The 18,191-nt window shown below is 43.0% G+C and overlaps 1 protein-coding gene across 3 annotated transcripts in view; it reads right to left on the bottom strand.

The window, feature by feature from the left end:
* Papss1 (3'-phosphoadenosine 5'-phosphosulfate synthase 1) overlaps positions 1 to 17,946 on the bottom strand; it is a 116,067-nt gene extending 98,121 nt beyond the window's left edge. The window contains exons 1-3 of one of the 3 annotated variants that reach the window (XM_045143272.1): positions 17,772 to 17,905; positions 13,219 to 13,341; positions 480 to 594 (exon numbers count right to left, since the gene is read on the bottom strand). In XM_045143272.1, coding sequence (XP_044999207.1) covers positions 480 to 594; positions 13,219 to 13,278 — 175 coding nt within the window. In that variant the 5' untranslated portion in view covers positions 13,279 to 13,341; positions 17,772 to 17,905. Of the gene's footprint in view, positions 1 to 479; positions 595 to 6,260; positions 6,523 to 13,218; positions 13,342 to 17,771 lie in introns of all 3 variants that reach the window. The other 2 variants (XM_045143273.1, XM_004671433.2) reach the window with 2 other exon arrangements.
* Positions 17,947 to 18,191: the final 245 nt, after the last annotated feature.

Genomic DNA, 18,191 nt, shown 5'->3' with positions numbered 1-18,191 from the left:
CCTGAGAATACATAGTGAGTTGCAGGTCAGCCTAGGCTACTGGGAGACCCTACCTTGAACCCCCCCCCCAATAAAAGGATGTCATATCTACTAAAAGTTTATCTTGATATGTTTCTTTCTACCTTTTATTTTAATAGCAACCTGATAAAAGACCAAAATGAATTATAAAAACTGTACTATTATTAAGCAACTATGTAAATTATATGCTGTTCTTGGTCCAAATATAATACAGCTCAAAACCTCTTACTTACTTACTAGAAGCCCAAGTTTGGTGCTCACTCATCACTCTCTCTCATGAGCTCTCATTCTCTCTCCAAGTCTCCACCTCTCCTTCATTATTTTGCTTCAAGATTTACAAGATTTCATCATGTAGTCTAGGCTAGCCTCAGGGTCATAATCCTCCTCCAGCCTCAGCCACCCAACTGTCGGGATGCCAGGCGTGCACCAACACACCCACTGCTTGCTTTCTCTTAACCTACCTGTTAGCCAAACTGTGCAACCACGAAAGCCACCTCTGGTCCCCACAACCTGACCCCTCTTGTTCCTGCTGACATGGTGGGCTTGATAGGTGACATTAGTTGCTCTCTGCATTCCCTAAGGAAAAAGAAAAGAAAAGGACATTCTGGTTCATCTAAGTCCTTTAAAAGGTCAACACGTATTCCTTGTAAGCATGCATTAATATTTCATGTAATATGACAATAACAAGGAAAAAGGTAAACAGGTTTTTCTTTTTTTTTTTTAGAAAGGTACCATGATGTTACATTAATGAATTTAATCCTCACAGCAACCCAATGGAATAGACACTGTAACTATCATGGTTTCATGGAAGAAAAAACCTGAGACAAGTCAAATAACTTGCCCAAAATCTCATTACTAGTAGTGGTAGATAGATTCCAAAGTCTAGTCTTCTCATATTTATTGTTTCAATCATTTCCACTTAACCATTACCTTCTGAGGCCCAACTCATGTGCCAAATAAACAAAATAAGGTCCCCTAATCTCAATGACCTTACAGTCAACTGAAGAATTCAATTAAATAAGCTTTGTTAACACAAAGTAAGTACACTGTAAAGACAGTAAGAAAAGGAAAAGGACTCTTACAATAGGACCATCAAATAGGTCTCTGGGAAGGTGGCACCAAAGCAGACTCCTGGATAGAATGTGGAAGGGGGGCTACAGGTATCACTCTTCTGCACATGGATATCCACTTTTCTCCATTATGTGTTCTTGACACATCAGCCAAAATTCAATTGACTATAAATGTTTAGGATTATTTCTGGAATCTTTATTCTGTTCCTGTGGTTTATGTGTTTGTTTTTACCCCCATATTCATGCCATTTTGATCACTACAGCTTTATAGTATTTTTTACAGTCAGTTCATGTGATGCTCTGGTTAAGAATCTTTTGGCTATTAGAGAATTGTTACAGTTCAATGTAAACTTTGTGATGGTTTTTTTCTTCTAGTTCTGTGAAAAATACTCACTGGAACTGTATTAGGGATTGCAATGAATCAGTAGGTTGCCTAGGTGTCAGAACATTTTAACAATAATAACTCTTCCAATCTATGAATATAGCAGCATGTATTTTTATTTATCAACTTTGTGAACTTTTTGGTGTATGTAGTTTATGGTATGTGTGTACATGCAGAGTATGCATGTGTGTGTGCCATTAGGTTATTTATCTGGAACCTTTCTGGTGGAATGAAGGCACTCATAGATATAAGCTTTCCTCTTAAAATGATTTCACACTATATCTGAAAAGTTCTGGTAGGCTATGCTTTCATATTGATTCAATTCTAGCAGCTTTGAAATTCCTCCCTGATTTCCTCAATGACCCAATGGTCATTCAAGAGTATACTGTTCAAGCCTTCATATATGCTAACAACAAACACACAGAGGATGAAATCAGAGAATCACTCCCATTCACAATTGCATCAAAAAAAAAAAAAATAAAATACCTTGGAATAAACCTAACCAAGGAAGTAAAGAATCTATACAATGAGAACTTTAAAACACTCAAGCGAGAAATTGCAGAAGACACTAGAAAGTGGAGAAACATCCCTTGTTCCTGGATTGGAAGAATCAGTATCGTGAAAATGGCAATCTTACCTAAAGCAATCTACACATTTAATGCAATCCCTATCAAAATTCCAAAGGCTTTCTTCATGGAAATAGAAAAAACAATCCAAAAGTTCATTTGGAATCACAAAAAACCTCGAATATCTAAAATAATACTGAGCAACAAAAAAGAGGCTGGTGGTATCACCATACCTGATTTTAACCTATACTACAGAGCCATAGTAACAAAAACAGCATGGTACTGGCACAAAAACAGACATGTAGATCAGTGGAACAGAATAGAGGACCCAGATGTAAGCCCAAGTAGCTATAGCCACCTGATATTCGATAAAAATGCCAAAAATACTCATTGGAGAAGAGACAGCCTCTTCAGCAAATGGTGTTTTGAAAACTGGATAAATATCTGCAGAAGGATGAAAATAGATTCTTCTCTCTCGCCATGCACAAGAATTAAGTCCAAATGGATTAAAGACCTTAACATCAGACCGGAAACTTTGAAACTGCTAGAGGAAAAAGTAGGGGAAACCCTTCAACATATTGGTCTTGGCAAAGACTTTCTGAATACAACCCCAATTGCTCAGGCAATAAAACCACAGATTAACCACTGGGACCTAATGAAATTACAAAGATTTTGCACCGCAAAGGACACAGTGAAAAAAGCAAAGATGCAACCTACAGAATGGGAAAAAATCTTCGCCAGCTATATATCTGATAGAGAATTAATATCTAGGATATACAAAGAACTCAAAAAGTTAAATAATAAGGAATCAAACAAGCCAATCAAAAAATGGGCTATGGAGCTAAATAGAGAGTTCTCAAAGGAAGAAATACGAATGGCATATAAGCATCTAAAAAAATGTTCTACGTCACTAGTCATCAGGGAAATGCAGATTAAAACTACATTGAGATTCCATCTCACTCCTGTCAGATTGGCCACCATCATGAAAACAAATGATCATAAATGTTGGCGGGGATGTGGAAAAAAAGGAACCCTTCTTCACTGCTGGTGGGAATGCAATCTGGTCCAGCCATTGTGGAAAACAGTGTGGAGGTTCCTAAAGCAGCTAGAGATTGATCTACCATATGACCCAGCTATAACGCTCCTGGGCATATATCCAAAGGACTCATCTCATTTCCTTAGAAGTACATGCTCAACCATGTTTATTGCTGCTCAATTTATAATAGCTGGGAAATGGAACCAGCCTAGATGTCCCTCAACAGATGAGTGGATAATGAAGATGTGGTACATTTATACAATGGAGTTCTACTCAGCGGTAAAGAAAAATGAAGTTATGAAATTTGCAGAAAAATGGATGGACCTGGAAAGTATTATACTAAGTGAGGTAAACCAGGCCCAGAAAGCCAAGCGCCACATGTTCTCTCTCATATGTGGATCCTAGCTACAGATGACTGGGCTTCTGCGTGAGAATGAAAATACTTAGTAGCAGAGGCCAGTAAGTTGAAAAGGAGACATAAAGGGTGGAGAAAGGAAGGGAGGAGGATACTTAATAGGTTGATATTGTATATATGTAATTACAATGATTGTAATGGGGAGGTAATATGATGGAGAATGGAATTTCAAACGGGAAAGTGTGGGGGTGGGGAAGGAGGGAATTACCATGGGATATATTTTATAATCATGGAAAATGTTAATAAAAATTAAAAAAAAAAGAGTATGCTGTTCAGTCTCCATGTATTTGAATAACAGCTTCTAGAGTTTTGTTTTGGTTTTGCAGTACTAAGGATTGAACTCAGGGCTTCATGCATGCTATGCAAACTCTGTTAAATTGAGCCAGGCTCCCAGCCAAATATATATGCATGAATGAAAATAATTTTTTGCTTCTGACTTCTAGTTTTACAGCACGATGGTTGGTAAAATACAAGACATTATTTTGTAATTATTATTTTATTTAGTAAGACTTGATTTGTGGTCTTGGATATGGCCTACTTTAGAGAATGTTTCATGCACTGCTAAAAATGTTTAACAAGCAAGGCGTAGTGGCACATGCCTTTAATCCCAGCACTTGGGAGGCAGAGGTAGGAGGATCACCAGATAGAGTTCAAGGCCACCCTGAGACTACTACATAGTGAATTCCAGGTCAGCCTGAGCTAAAGTGAGACCCTACCTCAAAAAAATAAAAATAAAAAATAAAAAAGGGAAACCAAAGAATGTTTAGCCTGAGCCAGGAAAGGAGGCACACGCCTTTAATCCCAGCACTTGGGAGGCAGAGGTAGGAGGATCCCTGTAAGTTTGAGGCCACCTTGAGACTACACAGTAAATTCCAGGTCAGCCTGGGCTAGAGTAAGACCCTCCCTTGAAAAACCAAAAAAAATTTTAAAAAGATAGGAAATAAAGAGAGACAGAGACAGAGACAGAGACAGAGAGAGAGAGAGAGAGAGAGAGAGAGAGAATGTTTAACCCTTTTGGATAGAATACCAGAGATTTGTTACATCTATTTGATCTGTGGTGTGATGATTGTTTTTTTTTGTTTTTTTTTTTTTTGCTAATTTTTAGTTTGGATGACTGATCTAAAGATGAGAATGTGGAGCTGAAATTGCCCATTATGAATGTATAAAGATCCATATGATATTTCATGTAGAATAACTAATATTTGTTTATAGTTGTGAGTCTGGACATTCGATGCATATATTCCTACTACTGTTTTATCTTTTGGAGGAATTGTTCCCCTTATTAATATGTAGTGGCCCTCTTTGTCTTCTGACAAATTTTGAAATCTACTTCATTAGATACAAGAATAGCTATGCCAGCTTCTGCAGTTGCTATTCTCTTGATAGATTATTTCCCATCCTTTGATTCTTGGTCTGTGGTTGCCTTTACCAATAAGGTATGTTTCCTCAAGATAACCCAAGGTCAGATCTAATTTTTTTAATTTATTTATTTGTAAGGAAAGAGAAAGGGCCCAACAGGGCTCCTTGCTGCTGCAAATAACTCCAGACACATGTGCCACTTTGTGCTTCTGGTTTTACATGGGTACTGGAGAATCAAACATAGACCATAAGGCCTTGCAATCAAGTGCCTTAACCCCAGAGCCATCTCTCTAGCCCAGATCTAATTTTTCAATCTAGTCAGATAGTGTGCCCTTTCACTGGGCCACTGAGGCTATCTGCACTCAAGGTTATTTCATTAAGGATTGTTTACAAATTCCTGTAATTGTGTTGGCTATTTTTCTGGTTGGCTGGATTACTTGTTCTTTACATTCTATCCGATTACTCTCAGGTGTAACTATCAGGGATTGGCTGGTTTCCTGTGTTAGACATGATTGATTCCTTCCTAGTTCTCTTTTGTTTTGCTACTCCTCCCATGTAGTTTATCCTTTCCTGCACTCTTGTGACAGAGGCTCTCTTTCTCCTCTGTGTACACTATTTCCTTGAACTATCTTCTACAAGTGCTAGCTTGATTTGTGCTATACTTGGTTTCTGTTTGCCCTTATTTTTTTTTTTTTTTTTGTCTCTTATTTCTCTGCCATTTTTAAAAGATGGCTGATCTGTATATAACACTTGTAGTTGGCAGTTATTTACTTTCAGGGCTTGTAATAAGTATTTCCATGCTGCCATACCTTTCAGGGCTCCAGATGAGAGACCTAATATTATTCTGGTATTTCTGCCTTTGTAGGTGCGTTTTCCCCCCTTTTACAACTTTTAATACTGTCTTTTCTTGGTTTTGTTTTGTTTTTGTTGTTGTTGATATCTTGACTATACAACACAGAGTCCTTATTGAATGATCTACTTGGGATTCTAAATGCTTCTTGTGTTTGAATGTCTATTTCTCTAGATTTGGGAACTTTTCTGCTGTGGTTTTATTAAATAGTGTTATAATGTGCTTGTTTGTTTGTGTTTTTTGAAGTAGGATCTCACTCTAGCCTAGGCTGACCTGGAATTCACTATGTAGTCTCTGGGTGGCCTTGAACTCACAACGACCTTCCAACCTCTGCCTCCTGAGTGCTGGGATTAAAGGTGTGTGCCACCATGCCCAGCAATAATATGCCTTTTTTTCCCACCATGTATAACATTATCATCCCATCCCTATTTTGGGGATTATCTTAACCCAGTAACCATGCAACTAACTGAGCAGAACAATACAGTGAGAACTAGTTTTTATGTTAATAGTAATGGTGCTACTAATACTCCCTAGTAGGCAGAAAGAGGGTTACAGGACACTCACCTAAGAAACCAGCCATGAAACTGCCCTGTCCTCCCTGCCAGCAACAAGTGGAGAAATCCTACAGCATGGAAGATGTGGAAGGTTAGGAACTCCATGACGTCATCCTCCATGACAGGGTAGGACTCTGAGGATTTTGAGGTGATGCAGCTGTGTTGAGATCACTCCTCACTCTTATTCTCTGTAAGCTTGCTCAATAAACTCACTAGTTCACCAAGCTGGACTTCAGTGCAATTCCTACTTTGTTTTGTCAGTGGTATCCTGTCTGATATGAAAAGACAATATGTTGTTCACTTTATGTTGTCATTTATCATTTCCCTTGTTCTTCTATATTTTCTTTACAGTTCCTTAAAACAATTATTTTTAATTCTCCTCCAGGTATTTTGTATCTTTATTCCTTTCAGGTCAGTTCCTGAGAGAGTTAGTTTTCTTTTGAAAGTGTTATAGTTACCTTCTCATTGTTGGAACAAAGCATCCAACCAGCTGATAGAAAGTTAGTTTTTATTTAGGCTGACAGTCTTGGGGGGGAAGCTCCATAATGGTAGAGGAAAGCATGACCTAAGCAGAGGCTGGACATCACCTCTGCCACAGCAGATGGAAAACATCAGCAGTATAGTGAGCTGAACTAACACTAGAAAGCTGCTAATAAACCTCAGGGTCCACTTAGGTAGAGCAGCACACCTCCTCCAGCAAGCTCCAACTCCCAAGTTGTCATCAGCTGGGGACCAAACATTCGGAACACGAGTTTATGGGAGGCGTGTGATTCAAAGCACCACAAGTGGTGTGTTGTCTTCTTGGTTTTTCAAATTTCTTACTGCCATATGTTGACATCTGAACACTGGAAAGTAGCTTAGTCTATTCTTTGTAGACTAGACAAGTCTCAGAAAGCTCATTGTCAGCCAGCCTGTTCAGAAATTCTAGGCAAGCCATTTGGCATTGTCAGTGGGCTAGCTTGCTGCCAGTCTTTGGATAGGCTGGCTTGGTGCCTAGTCAGCCAAGGAAAGCCTAGAACCTGGGTCCAGGACCACATCCTAGAGCAGCAGAACACATCTGAGCCTCAGTCTACAGAAGCTGACCTCATGCCAGTGTGAGCCTGAGCTTGAGCCTCCAAGGAATGATGAGACACTAAGCCAGACATGGTGCTCGGGTCTACAAGGGCTAACCTGGAGCCTCTGTTCACAGGAGCTGGTTGGCACCAGCATCTATTCAGGTGGGTCTACATCATGCATGTGTTGGACTATGGAGCTAGAGGGGCCAGCCTGGAGGATATGACCTGAAGTTTGGGTTGGTCTGAAACCTTGGTAAGGCCTGGAGCTGGGTAAGCTCAGTCTGTATCTACAGGTACCACCTTGATGCCTAGGACTACAGTAGCCAGCCTGATACAAGGAGTGGTCCAAACCCCTATCGAGCCAGACTCACATCTGAGACAGGGAAGGCTGGTCTAGAACAAAGCCTGAAGCAAAAGACATTGTGGTCAACCTAACAGTAGGATAGGCCTTGAACCTGGGGCTATAGAATACTGCAGGGTGCTTACAGGCTGCCTACAAATACCAACCTGGAGACGAGGGTTATGGGGACCTTACCAACGCTGGATTCTACTACCATAAACCAGTGTTAAGAGACTACAGCAAAATCCAGCGCTCACTGCTCTCTCCTTGTCCTAAGCAGAGGGTATCTCTGTCTGAGCTATGCTGCCCAAGTATAAGGGAGAGGGGACGAATAATATAAAATTGTCACTCTACCTTATTAATTGTATCTTTTCTGTCTTCTATTTCTGTGCTGCACATACATGCTGTAATATCACATCTGCTTTCCTTAGCTTTTGTGAGTGTATGTTTTACTTTGATTTTTTTTTATTTATTTATTTGCATGTGTGGATGTGGAGGGTGGTGCAACAGGCTCTCTTGCAGCTGTCAAATGAATGCCTGACTGGCTTTATGTGGGTACTGAGAACTGAACATGAGCCGGCCGACTTTGCAAGAAAGTGTCTTTAACCACTGAGCGATCTCCCAAAGGCCTCTTCTTTTTGATTTAAGACAGACTCTCATTTAATCCAGACATCCTCAAACTTGCTATGTAAATGAAGATGACCTTGAACGCCTAATCCTCCTGCCTCCACCTTTTATGATGATAGGTGTATGCCACCAATTCCTAGTTAAGATAGTTTTAAAGGAATTAGTTTCCGCCCAGATTTTCTACATTCACACATACTCTCTTCTCAAACTGGTCTGCCCATGAAAGTGCCTGGAGGCAAGGAAGTCTTCCCACTCCCCTTTCGCAATCCTGTTCACAAGTGATGCATCTCCTACCCATGGGAATCCTACCGTCACTCATGGCTCTAGGGTGTGAAATCCTCTGGAGCCAAAGGGAAAATCTGACAATTATTTTAACAGGCACACCACAAAGGTGACGCCCTTCCTTCCTTCATCTTTCATTAGATGTGTTTTTGACAAATTATACTTTCTATGTTTAAATAAGTGCTTACAAAAATACTATAATATGGGAAACTCGACACACTTCTTTTCCATAAACTAATGAAGCAAACAAAACTTTCCACTTATTCATTTCCAACAAGTTAGAGGGTTTCAGACGCAGTACCTACATCTCTGGGAGCAGCAGTACCTTTCTAGTTTTGAAACACCCCAATAGTTTAACCTACGGAAAGTCATCTTAAGATAAAATAACAATAAAAGAGGGCCTAACCTAGGTTAAAGTTCAACACAGAGCCAAATAAACAAGAATAAGGATGTAGTTTTAGTTGACATTTGGTATTTGTTCCACACCGTATGCTAACCGAAAAATTCCTCTTTTTGTAATCAGGCTTGCTTGCACTGCAAAATAGGATTATGGGGAGGGTGCTCAGGAATCTCCTCTCCCCTCTCCCACCCCTCCATTATAAAAGAATGTTTAAGAATATTTTTCTTCCCTGACTTTTGTAAAGGAATGTGGTTTTTGCCTTTAAAAGCTCACTGTAAAAGTAGGGCAGGGCTGCTCTCGTCAGCAGCTTGTTGTGAGGGGACAGTTGCTGGCTAGATAATAAAGATTCTCCTTTTAAAATCCTTATTCAGGTGGTCTTGAACTTGATTTCTGGTCTGGGACTTGCTACAGTTTCACCTTGCAACCTTGCTGCCTAAGGAGAAGCGAGCTAGGTTTCTGATGAAGGAGAGAGGAGGAGGATGCTACAGGCTCCACTGTCTACACAGCACAAGAAGACAAACCTGTTTGTCTTGCTCATGTTGTTCTGGTATGTGTCCAGGCCACTTTGCTCTGAGGCAAGGGGAAACCTGTATCTAATGCAGTTTAATTTGTTTGGACCTTATAAAGATTTCTTGGTTTTCTTCTTAAACTGAGCTAGAATGTACAAAAATTATCTAACAAGCTATAAACTGCTGAGGTTAGAGAAGAGACAAAACACAAGATACATACAAACTATCTGGTTTAATCACTAAAAACAAGGTGCCCTGGGAGTTTCCTACCTGCTACAGTGAAATAAATCCTAGCAGCAAGAATAGTAGTCTGGATATAAGAAATATTTTGGTACACATGTTTGAAATTTTTTTTCATATTTAAAAGTAAATATTGAGCTGGGCGTAGTGGTGCATGCCTTTAATCCCAGCACTCAGGAGGCAGAGGTAGGAGGAATCCCCTGAGTTCGAGGCCACCCCGAGACTACATAATGAATTCCAGGTCAGCCTGGACCAGAGTGAGACCCCGCCTCAAAAAAAAAAAGGGGGGGGGCTGGAGAGATGGCTTAGCGGTTAAGCTCTTGCCTGTGAAGCTAAGGACCCCGGTTCAAGGCTCAGTTCCCCAGGTCCCACGTTAGCCAGATGCACAAGGGGGCGCACGCGTCTGGAGTTCATATGCAGAGGCTGGAAGCCCTGGCGCGCCCACTCTCTCTCTCCCTCTATCTTTCTTTCTCTCTGTGTCTGTCACTCTCAAATAAATAAATAAATAAATAAAACTTAAAAAAAAAAAAAAAGTAAATCTGAACCCAGGTCTGGTGTCATACCGCTAATCCCAGCACTTAGGAGGCAGGGATGGGCAGATTAGGGGTTAAAGGCCAGCCTAAGCTATATAGGTAGTTAAAAGACAGCCTGTCTTAAGAAAAAAAGCAATGAACAAATGAATCTGAATCTGAAGGGCACCCTGATTGCCAGAAGTGCCCATCCACAAAGCACCAAAATAATAAACAAGTGAACGGCTGCAGAGCACTGTGACGCAGAGCTGGGCAGGCAGCATGGAGGGACAAAGTGTAAGGCAAACCCGGCTCCTTAGCCAGGCCAGGGAAAGGGTAAACGGGAGCACCAACAGACCCCAAACAAGATGCCAACAACCCAAGCTACAAGAGAGTCCTAAGCAGAAAAGCACCTGTCTGCTTCCCAGCCACTCCCAAAGCTGCAAGCTTCTTGCCATCTTGAAAACAGAGTCACTGTTGAGTCCACCACACCCCAGGAGACAGGAATATCTAAACATCACCATCTGTTATGGTTTGAATGTGAAATTTCCTCCAGGGGCTCATGTGTACGTCCCCAGCCGGTGGAGCTATTTGGGAAGGTGCTAGAACGTTTGAGGAAGAAGTGTGTCATTCACTGTGGGTACACCTTGAGGTTTTATAGTCTGGCTCCATCCGCTATCTTTCTTCTTTCTTTCTTTCTTTCTCTCTCCCTCCCTCCCTCTCTCTCTCTCTCTCTTTCCTTCCTGACTGTGGATGCAATATGAACAGCTACCTCCTGCCACCACGCCATCCCTGCCATGGTGGACTGTGTCCCCAGGAACTGTAAACCAAAATAATCCTTAAGTTACTTCCTGTCAGGTATTTGGAAGAGTGACTAATACACCCTCTTTGGTGTTTCCACAAGTTTAAGGTAAGAGCCCATCACGGACCTATCACCGTCTTGGCACTAGTCAGTCGTGCAAGGTAGCTGGACAAGTTGTCAAGGCTGTGTGCAATCTTGTTGGCAGAGACAAGTTCCTCTTCTGACTAGCACCAGGGCTGCAGCTTTTCCCTTCCCCATTCCCCCATTCCCCCATCCTGAAACTCCAGGGAAAGTCCAATTCTGTAGATGCCACTGCCCTAAGAGTTTGACAGAAAAAGGGAGGCCACAAATGTCTCTCTCCAAAATATCTTCCCTCTGGCCAGGAAGGTTACACTGGGGCCCCACAAACATTTCATCACAGTCACACCAAAGGTTGGAACGTCACTAAGTCAATCTTGCATTTGGGACCCCAGCCCCCAAGCCCCTGTACTACAAGAGGCCAAGTGGCCCACAGCAGCATGTCACCTCTAAGACCTAAGGACAAAGGATCTTTTGTGCTGGAACCTGAGGCCATTCCCTTCCATACCATCAGCCTCCCAGTGTGGCCGCCAGTGCTCATTACTTGAGGACATGCCTCCTAAGGGTGCATGAGGCTAGCGCCACAGTCTCATTGCTAGAGGTCCCGGCTGCTCTGTCCAACCCTGTAAACCTGTGTACACGCTATGTGTACTGATCCATCTCAGATCAGGAGACAGAAACTTCCACAATGATAATAGTGAAAATGGCTCAGAGGCTTAGATGCAAGCCTGAGTACCTGAGTTCAGATCTCCAAACCCATGTAAAAGCCAAAGTCTGTAACCCCAACCCACCTATGTTGAGAAGAGAGGTAGAGACAGGAGAATTTCCCAGAAGCTCACTGGCCAGCTGGGCACTGTGAATCCAGCAATGATTAACAAAACTCCCTGCCTCATTTAGAGAGATGGGGGCAGGGAGTAGCAGAACACCTGTGACATGAAAACAGAGGAGAGAATAGTAGAAGCGATAAGCAGAGATAGGAGTAAGGGAATGGGACAGAACAGAAGATGGGGAGAGGGTTAACCAAGACTAAGGGTATGTGAAAAAGCCACATAGAAACTTCCTGCTTTGTAAGCTAATTAAAAGTCTAACTTTAGAAAAAAGTTAAAAGTTAGTCATAGCCATGCACACTAATTATTACCCCGGTCCTGAGAATCAATGGAGCTCACTAGTTAGCCAGTCTAATGAACAAAACAGTAACTGCATGCTCAGGGAGAGGCTCCACCCCAAGGAACCATCACAGAAAAGGAAGAGCAATAGAGGACAGCCAGCATTCTCCTGACCTCTGCACACATGTGCACACACACAAGCACATACTATAACTACCCATACCACACACGCACGCACGCACACACGCCCACCTCCCCCACCAAAAAAAAAAAGTGGAGACAGAAAGATGGCTCAGCAGTTAAATGCACTTCCTCAACAAGCCAAGGGCCTTGAGGAGCCTGAGACCACCTTTGCTTGAATCTCTAGAACTCATGTTAAACGTGGCTGAGCACAGTCACGTATATCTCTAACCCCAGTCCGGTACGGGAACAGAGACTCAGGAGTCTCCACAGCATCTAGATCAGTAGGAGAGTGGCCAAAACAAGAATACACAATTGAAGAGGAGTGCAGAGGGGCACCCAATTTTCACTTTGCCCACTGCAGGCAATTGCTGCGGGTGACTGCACACATGCCACAAGGGTACAGACACATACATATACCGCACCTATGCCCCACACCATACAAACACACACCACACACTCAGGAAAGCAAAAAGAAGGGGGAAAAAAACAGGTTATTTTAGTAGAATTTGAGTTTTCCCTTTCCTTGAAGCAATTTTTTTTTTTGTTCACTTTTATTTATTTATTTGAGAGTGACAAGAAAGAGGCCGAGAGAGAGAGAGAGAGAGAGAGAGAGAGAGAGAATGGGCACACCAGGGCTTCCTGCCACAGCAAACGAACTCCAGATGCATGCGGCCCGTTGTGCATCTGGCTTACGTGGGTCCTGGAGAATTGAGCCTCGAACCCGGGTCCTTAGGCTTCACAGGCAAGCGCTTAACTGCTAAGCCATCTCTCCAGCCATGGTTGAAGCAATTTTTATAGCATTATCTCCCAAGCTTTCTAGGTTAAGAAGATCAATACCTGCCCCTGCCCACAGCCAGGCCAATGCTTTGCGTGTTCCACTCTGCATTCTTGTTTCATTTTTGTACCATCTTAGTCTTCCCCCAACTCCAGAATGGAATGCTGGCCTTCTATGAAAGGCATCTAACAGTATAAGGGAAAAAATTGGGAAAGGTTAAATTGGTATGAAGAAGAATTATCTAAAAGATAAAATACAAAAAAAAAAAAGAGAGAGAGAGAGAGAGAAAGAATTATCTTAGCATTTATTTGTTCAGTTGTTCACTACCTGTCTCCCAGGTAGAAGGCATAAGCACAAGCGCAGAGCTCTTTCTGATCATCCTACCCCTGCACACCCAGCATGTACAACTAAGGCACATGCAAAGCAGGTATTAAATATTGTTAGTTAATAAATAATACCAGCTAGTAGTATTCCTGTGCCAAGAACAAAAGTTGTAAATAGATTATTTCATTGAGCCCCCTTGAACTATATGAGGAGTGCATTATTTAGCCTCACTATAAGAGGTGTTTTATAATATATAATCCCTGTTATTACAGGTGAGGATACAGAAGCACAGGAGCACGGCAACATGCCTGACTTCGTGCAAAAGGGACAAACTGCAACTGGATCCTACCACATATTCAGTCCTTTCCTTACTTACCCTACATTAAATACGGAGTTATCTAAGGATTTTTAATATCAGAAGCACCCAACCTACTCAACAACTGATTCCTGATCCCTTCCTGTCATATCAAAAGCTCAGTGAGGAAAAGCATCTGTAATGAAACATGTTTACCTATACAGATAACAGACAGTAGAACATAATCAGAATAATCAGCAATTTAGCCTATGTGCAAGTGAATGTATAAGGCAGTCACAGAGTCCAGTGCTAAAGTAAAACAGCTCAAGTTGCTGACAATTTCAGCCCATGACAGAGAGTTGTGGGCAACCTGGGCAGAAGAAACGGCTTATGTAAAATCATGGGGATGTAAGGTATGGAAAGCAAGTTGGATTCAGCTATGGAAACTGAGAAATGGTGGAAGAAATCAGAATGAGACAGTATATATGCTTCCAAATCTCACACTATGTGTCAGACTCGAGTGACGGGTAGGACACAGCTCCACCATGAAGCTAGTCCAAGCAAAGGATCCAGTTCAACGTGATTCTACAAAATGGGTGTCTGGCACCTAACTGCAAACAAAGTGGCTCAAAATTCCCCTCAGCCCAGCCAACCCATTATCAAGAGCAGGTGAAACTGGTCCCGCTGGAGAAAAAGACAGTAAAAGAACAAAATTCATTACATCTCACACTCGGTCAGAATGAGTTAAAAGGAGGCTCCATGCACAAGAACTCGTCTTGACTTTTTACTATACTTGTTAGCATATACTACATCTGAACACAAAGTTTTTCTGTCTCTTGCTTACTATTTCCCACAACTCCATTTCCTCCCTGACCCTTGGCAAGCTTGGTAGATGGGTTCCCATTAACTTTCTTTTTTGTTTTGCTTTGTTTTTCGAGGTAGGGTCTCACTCTAGCCCAAGCTGACCAGAAATTCACTATGTAGTCTCAAAATGGCCTTGAACTCCAGGTGATCCTCCTACCTCTGCCTCCCAAGTACTGGGATTAAAGGTGTGAGCCACCACACCTGGTCCATTATCTTTCTTTATAGAGCTTTACTTCCAACCTAAACTAACTCAATCTCTCAATGAGGTCCACAAGTCCCTATGTGTAGCCAGAATACGGTTAGTCTTAACTGAGATGTGTGCCAAATGTAAAATATCCTCCAAATTTGACCTAGCAAAAGAAGGTAAAATATTAATAACTTTATTCTAATTACAAATAAGTGGACCTTACATTTATTTTGAAAAACTGTGTATTACCTGAAAGCATGTTGAATATATTAAGCTAAACAAAACACATTATTGGCATTTATTTAAACTATCTTTTCTTGTCTTAATGTGGCCTCTAAAAATGTTTAAGTTATGTAACGTGGTGTATATTTCTATTGGGCAACATTGTTTGCTAGACCATCTCTACTTAGGATGTCCCTCAAACACAGCAGGCTTAAAATACAGTCCACCAACAAGCCCTTAACAACCATGTGCCTCAGATTCTTCACCAGCGATATGGAGATGCTAAGTGTAATAACTTCAAGTGCTACAATTACAGATGTTCATCACCATGTCCAACCAGGGCCTTTGGTTTGAACCACTGTCTCCTAATATTCCCACCCTGGGAAAGGTCACAAAATTTAATGAGTCAATTTTGGCAAATCATTTTAACACTTCTCCCCACTTCTCTGAATCAAAACTTCAGGACCATTTTTTTAATACTTTATCCCTGTCCATTCCCTAAACCTAGCCAGGTCTTCCCTGCCTTCCTTAAATGCTTTTAGAGTATCTATTCCTTCCTTCCTGCTGCCACCTTAGCCAGCCTCACCTGTTCACACTGGATCCTTAGAAAATGTTCATGTGCCAGACATGCTTCAAGGCAATTAACTCTCTCAGCCCTCTCCAGGACCCTCTCTAGTCCCCAGGACTTCCATACTTGGCCTCTAACAGTATCTGCATTTCTTCAGCAAACCAGTCTTCCTGGATTACCAATTTTGTCCTGTAATGGGAACATTATAGGCATAAGGTTTTTTTTTAAGTATGGAGGTGGGTGTTCTATTGGAAAGAGAAAAGACTTACAAGGTTTAGAAAATTGAAAATTCTAGCTCCATCTCAAATCTCCCACAAAATCATCTTATAACCCTTCAGCCAAACAGGTACAAACAAGGTCACAACCTCGCTGCACCCTCTCTCCATAAAGTCTCACACCCCTGGCTAAACTAATTTCTCCTCTAAAATGAAATCAATCTTTTGCCTTAGGCCACTCACTGTGGTCTATAAAGACACATTTATCAGGGATTAATGCCACTTATACCAAGCAGACTGTGTAAACAACCAGAACCTAAGCACTAACCTTTTTAATCTTTTTTTTTAATTTTTATTTTATTTTATTTGAGAGATAGAAAAGAGAGAGGGAGGGAGGGAGAGAGAGAATGGGATGTGCCAGGGCCTTCAGCCACTGTAAACAAACTCCAGATGTATGTGCCACCTTGGGCATCTATCTGTCTTAGGTGGGTCCTGGGGAACTGAACCTGGGTCCCTTGGCTTCACAGGCAAATGCCTTAATGGTAAGCCATCTCTCCAGCCCTAAGCACTAAATTTTTATCTCACATCTAGCACTGATCTCTAAACAGAATTCATGTTAACTTAACAAAACATGTAATTTATAAATGACCTACGTAATTGAAGCTAACTACCACAAGTACCCAAATTTGGTCAATCTTATTTCCCTAACCATGAAATAACTCAATGTAACAAGAGACTGAGTTTCATTTTTGGGTTCAAATTCATTATCTTCTTTGCTCATTTTAAAAAAAAAAAAAGGACACCGTTTATCCCAGCACTCAGGAAGCGGAGGTAGGGTGAGTTCCAGGCCAGCCTGAAGCTACAGAGTAAATTTCAGGGCTAGAGTGAAAGAAGAAAAGGCTAATCCAGTGGACTCACTTTATTTATCAGAGATTGAAAGTAGAGTGACTTTCCTCAGTATCATACAGCCACTAAAAGGCAAGGCTGGGACAGGAACCCAAAACCAGAAGTCCAAGGCTCTTTTCAAAAATGCCCTAATTTCCCTTTTATCTCCCTTCCCGCCCCGCCTTCCATGAAGGAGTTAACAAGCCGGGAAAGGAAGAGAGCAAGAATTCTTGATCCTACCAACAGACATGGTGCATTAATAACTTCAAAAGAACATTTGCCTCAAACAGCTTTGCCTTTTCCTGTTAACTCACCAAGGGCAAGTGAGGTTTTGCGGGGCTGCATCAAACCTCACCCTCCTGTGAAATAAGAATTTCCACCTAAATCCTAAAACCAGGCTCTTAACTTGCAGTGCGTCCACCTCGGCGCTGACCGTCTTAGCTGCTTCCCACACATGAGTAATTCCGGATGGAAAGTATCTTCTGGGGACACAAGCGCTTGCCCAACGAGGCCAAATGGCCGTCGCGGCTACACGACACGAACCATTCATCCTTCCCACACCTAACTGTCACCAAGAATCAAGTCTTTAAAACTATGTCTGCATCGGACATTCCAACTTAAAGGAGACACACAAAGAACCTCAGTTCAGGGCAGCCTCAAGTCATGAATGGCCACATTGTTGGGGACTCGTTCCTGCACACTGGAGCTCAGAAACGGAAAGATGCTCAAAGAGGCCCAAACCTGCGCCAAGCCCACGGGCAGAGCCGGGGAAGCCAGGCGCAAGGAGGAGGCAGCCGCCGCCGCAGCCCCTGCAAGCCTGCTGGGCCGCCAGCGCCGGGCCGGGGGGCGGGGGTCGGCAGCGCTCGTCCGAGCCCAAGCACGGGCTTGGAACCCAGGACGTGCTTCCCACGCACAACGCCCCCCCGCCCCTCAACTGAGCGCCAATCATCCCCAGGCCCGGGTACCGCCCCCCCCACGGGGCTCCAGGGAGCATGCAGAAGAGGCTGCGGTTCTCCCCGAGCCGTCCCCGCTCTTCGCCCGCTGCCTCCACTTACCCAGTTCTGCGCGTTGTTGCTCAGCTTGACTTTCTTGCACAGACTCCCGGGAATCTCCATGGCTGCGGAGCGCGCGCGGATACAGCGATTCTACACGCCCGGGAGGGTAGCTACCTAGAGCAGGAGGAGGAGGAGGGCAAAGCCAGCGGGGCGGGGAGGGGCCTGCGCTCCCAGAACGCGCGGGCGCGCGCTGACGTGTGCACGCGCTCGTGCTCGCGTCCCCACGGGGCGGCCGGCGCAGGGCCCGCGCCAGGGACGTGAGTCCGGGGAAGAGGCGTGCGTGGGGAGCGGCTGGAGCAGGGGGCGGGGCTTCGACGCTCAAATCCTCGGGAGCGCGCGAGGCCCCGCCCCTCCCGGAAGAAGAGGCGGGGGTTAGGAAGTCGTCGTGGAATCCCCTTTGCCCGGCTCGCTGAGCATGCG

The sequence above is a fragment of the Jaculus jaculus genome, chromosome 2 (genome assembly GCF_020740685.1).
Source record: "Jaculus jaculus isolate mJacJac1 chromosome 2, mJacJac1.mat.Y.cur, whole genome shotgun sequence".
Lineage (NCBI taxonomy): Eukaryota > Metazoa > Chordata > Mammalia > Rodentia > Dipodidae > Jaculus > Jaculus jaculus.
This window is presented reverse-complemented; position numbering and strand designations above follow the sequence as displayed.